This window comes from Micropterus dolomieu, linkage group LG02 (genome assembly GCF_021292245.1).
Source record: "Micropterus dolomieu isolate WLL.071019.BEF.003 ecotype Adirondacks linkage group LG02, ASM2129224v1, whole genome shotgun sequence".
In the NCBI taxonomy this organism is placed as follows: Eukaryota; Metazoa; Chordata; class Actinopteri; order Centrarchiformes; family Centrarchidae; genus Micropterus; species Micropterus dolomieu.
The window spans coordinates 14,777,654-14,780,883 of record NC_060151.1 but is presented as its reverse complement, the minus strand read 5'-3'; the positions used below and the strand labels follow the sequence as shown (position 1 = coordinate 14,780,883).

The 3,230-nt window shown below is 43.2% G+C and overlaps 1 protein-coding gene across 1 annotated transcript in view; it reads right to left on the bottom strand.

Annotated features, from left to right (window-relative positions):
• Nucleotides 1–2,285: 2,285 nt before the first annotated feature.
• LOC123958914 (voltage-dependent T-type calcium channel subunit alpha-1I-like) overlaps nucleotides 2,286–3,230 on the bottom strand; it is a 17,655-nt gene continuing 16,710 nt past the window's right edge. The window contains exons 3-4 of the mRNA XM_046032657.1: nucleotides 2,500–2,597; nucleotides 2,286–2,375 (exon numbers count right to left, since the gene is read on the bottom strand). Coding sequence (XP_045888613.1) covers nucleotides 2,365–2,375; nucleotides 2,500–2,597 — 109 coding nt within the window. The 3' untranslated portion in view covers nucleotides 2,286–2,364. The remainder of the gene's footprint in view (nucleotides 2,376–2,499; nucleotides 2,598–3,230) is intronic.

Sequence of the window (3,230 nt, the reverse complement as noted above, 5' to 3'; positions counted from 1 at the left end):
AAGTAGACTAGGAGACAGAGCGTTCAGCTATCAAGCACCTCTCCTGTGGAACCAGGTTCCAGTTTGGGTTCAGGAGGCAGACACCATCTCCACATTTAAGAGTGGGCTTAAGACTTTCCTCTTTGATAAAGCTTATAGTTAGGGCTGGCTCAGGTGAGTCCTGAACCATCCCTGAGTTATGCTACTATAGGCCTAGACTGCCGGGGGATTTCCCATGATGCACTGAGCTCCTCTCTCCTCTACTTTCTCTCCCTCTGAATGCAACCTCATCCCATTATTGCATGTTACTAACACAACTTCTCCCCTTTCTGGTAGTCTTGTGCTTTCTCATCCCTCTCCTCTCTCCTCCTATCACTTCCTGCAGGTTTTCTGGCTCTGGAGCTGTGGAGTCTGGATCTGTGGCTGCGGGTCACCTGCTGCCCCCGTGTTCCTGCTTGACACCCTCTGCTACAACAACTATTGTTACTAGTCCTATTGTTATTATTGTTATTATAATCATTAACATTACGATTGTTATCATCACACTACTATAAATATCTGTACCATTTTTCATTTAGTCTATAGCAACATCACTTTTACTGTCTGTACCTCTTTGTGTGTATATTGTGTAGGCTGCCTCCCTCCCCTCTCTCTCCTTCCATCCCTCTCTTGCCGTCTCTCTCGCTCTCTCTCTCTCTCTCTCACTCTCTCTCCTTCACCCCCAACCGGTCGAGGCAGATGGCCGCCCACCCTGAGCCATGGTTCTCCTTGCCTCTGTCACCTAGTGCTTGCTCTTGGTGGGAATTGTTGGGCTTCTGTAAATAACATCATAGAGTATGGTCTAGACCTGCTCTTTTATGAAAAGCGCTGTGAGATAACTGTTGTTGTGATTTGGCGCTATATAAATAAAATTGAAAGTGAATTGAATATTATTCTGTTTCTTCTTGGTTATTAGTTTCCCTTAGGCTTTGTTGGTGTTTGTCTGTTTTCCCCTGCTGTCTCTGTGCCTCGTTAGCCCTCATCCCGGTCACCTGTGTTGCTCCCGCCCTGCTCGTTGACCCCTAGTATAAATGTTTGGTGTTTCTTTTCAGGCCTTGTCTGGTGATTGTTGTGTTCTGACGCTCTGTAGTGTATTGCCCTCCTTGTTGCGTCTCCCTGTTTCCCAGTGTTTTGTGGATTTTGTATATTCCTTGTGGCTCACTTTTATTCTGGATTATGGACTCAGCCACTCAGTTGATCATTACTCGTTTCTCTGGATTTTCTGTTGGTTTACCTTTTGTTTGGATTCCCTGGATTCAGCCACTACATTGTAAGTGTGCTTGCTTTTTGTTGGATTAAACCCTTTTGAACTGTACCTGCTTGTTTCTGTGTCTGCATTTGGGTCCACCTTTCTCCTGCCTCACCACACACACCGCATGACAATACTATCTGTTCCCAGGGTTCAAACGGGGCTTTCATGCAATCCGCTCCATGTGCAGCGGACTCATTTCATGATTATTTAAATGTATCTCTCGTGACTTTGAGATACTGATAAGTTCCTTTATGTTTTATTTAGCCAAGAGTTTCTGCAGGGAGGGGGAACTGTCATTAACATCTAAGGGGGGGGGGTGGGAGTATAAAATTGCTTGACCTTTTTAACGTCACATAAGGCATGCATTTTGTATGATATCAGCAGAAAATGTGTTACATTTATTGACAAAACAAACGGAAGAAGGATTTCTGACCACTGAAACTTCATCACCCACAGTTAGCATTAGTGGCTAATGCTTGGCTAACTGCTAAAGTGCTGGAACTAAGTGATGAGACCAGTCTGAACCCAGCTTGGGCGGGCTAATTGGAGCTTACAGTGATTAAGAACTGCCTGTTAGAGCAGCAGGACAAAGAAATCAATAGGAGTTTAAAAGTTTCTCCAAGAACGGTGTTTTAGATGAGAGGAACACGTGTATGGTCACAGACTGATCAGTGAAGCAGCATTAATGGATGGTTTGTAAATCTGATAAAGCTGTGACTCAGGGCCTGAGCTGGCTGTGTGATTAAGCATAAGATGAATGTTTAATGATCCCCATGGGGAACAGGTGGCATGCGGGCGCACAAAAAAGCCAGAGATGTAATACATGTACATGAATTTTCATGTAGATGCATTTGTGCTTTATTTGGACTGACAGACACAAATAGGCACAAAAACTACAAGCCTAAGCACAAACACAGAAAATACTCAGTCACATGAAAGCGCACTCAACATTTTATTTGTCTGTTTTGATTCTAACTTTCCTAATGGTTTTTTAACTCACATGTATTATTCATATCACATTTTAATTGTGTTGTTTTATCTTTGCATTCTCCACATAGTTTTTGCAGCTTCTGTGGTGGCTAACGCTCTGTGCATCACATTGTGCCTGGAATGAAATGTACTATCTCAATAAGGTTTTGCTTGCTCGCTTGCATTTAGCCTACACCTCACACACGTTTGCAAACAAATACACATATATACACACATAAAAAAACTTAAAATTTTCTCACTTGGCACTCTGTTGATGGCTTTGAGGGGCCGAAGGACCCGCACCGTCCGAATGGCCGACAGGTTGATGTTCTGCAGGTCCAGTGAGTATTCTACCATCCTGGATAAACAAATTGAGAGAGAAAGACATCATTTAAATGTTCTGTAGTTAAGTGGGTGAGCTACCGGTTCAAAATATGACCAAAAAAAAGCATTACAGTATTTCTGAATTGCTAAAACACTAAAATCCATTTGCAAAACCAAATTTGCAAGTGTACAAACCACTTTATTGATTGAATCACACAATTTGCAGAACTTTAAACACTTCTTATGTGGTTAGACACAACTAGCAAATCGGAATCACCCTTAACTCAAACTGTAAACACATTGTCATTCACAAAGCACATGTAGCATTTTGGTGCACTTCAACTCAGAATGGCACAACACAGCCCCCAAAAGTGAAACACAAGCAACACACTGTTGTCATCGGTAACACACAAGCACTCAAAATTGTACACACCTGTTTCAAATTAGAAATGTGTTGCACCTAATCAGTAATAAGGATATTAAGCCATGTCAAATCCAGATGGCATGTGTAATTTTCACAATGAAGGGCAGGAGAGAAGGTGGAAGAAGAGGAGGAGGAGGAAGAAGAGGAGGGGGAGGAGGAGGAGGAAGAAGAGGAGGGGGAGGAGGAGGAGGAAGAAGAGGAGGGGGAGGAGGAGGAGGAAGAAGAGGAGGCGGAGGAGGAGGA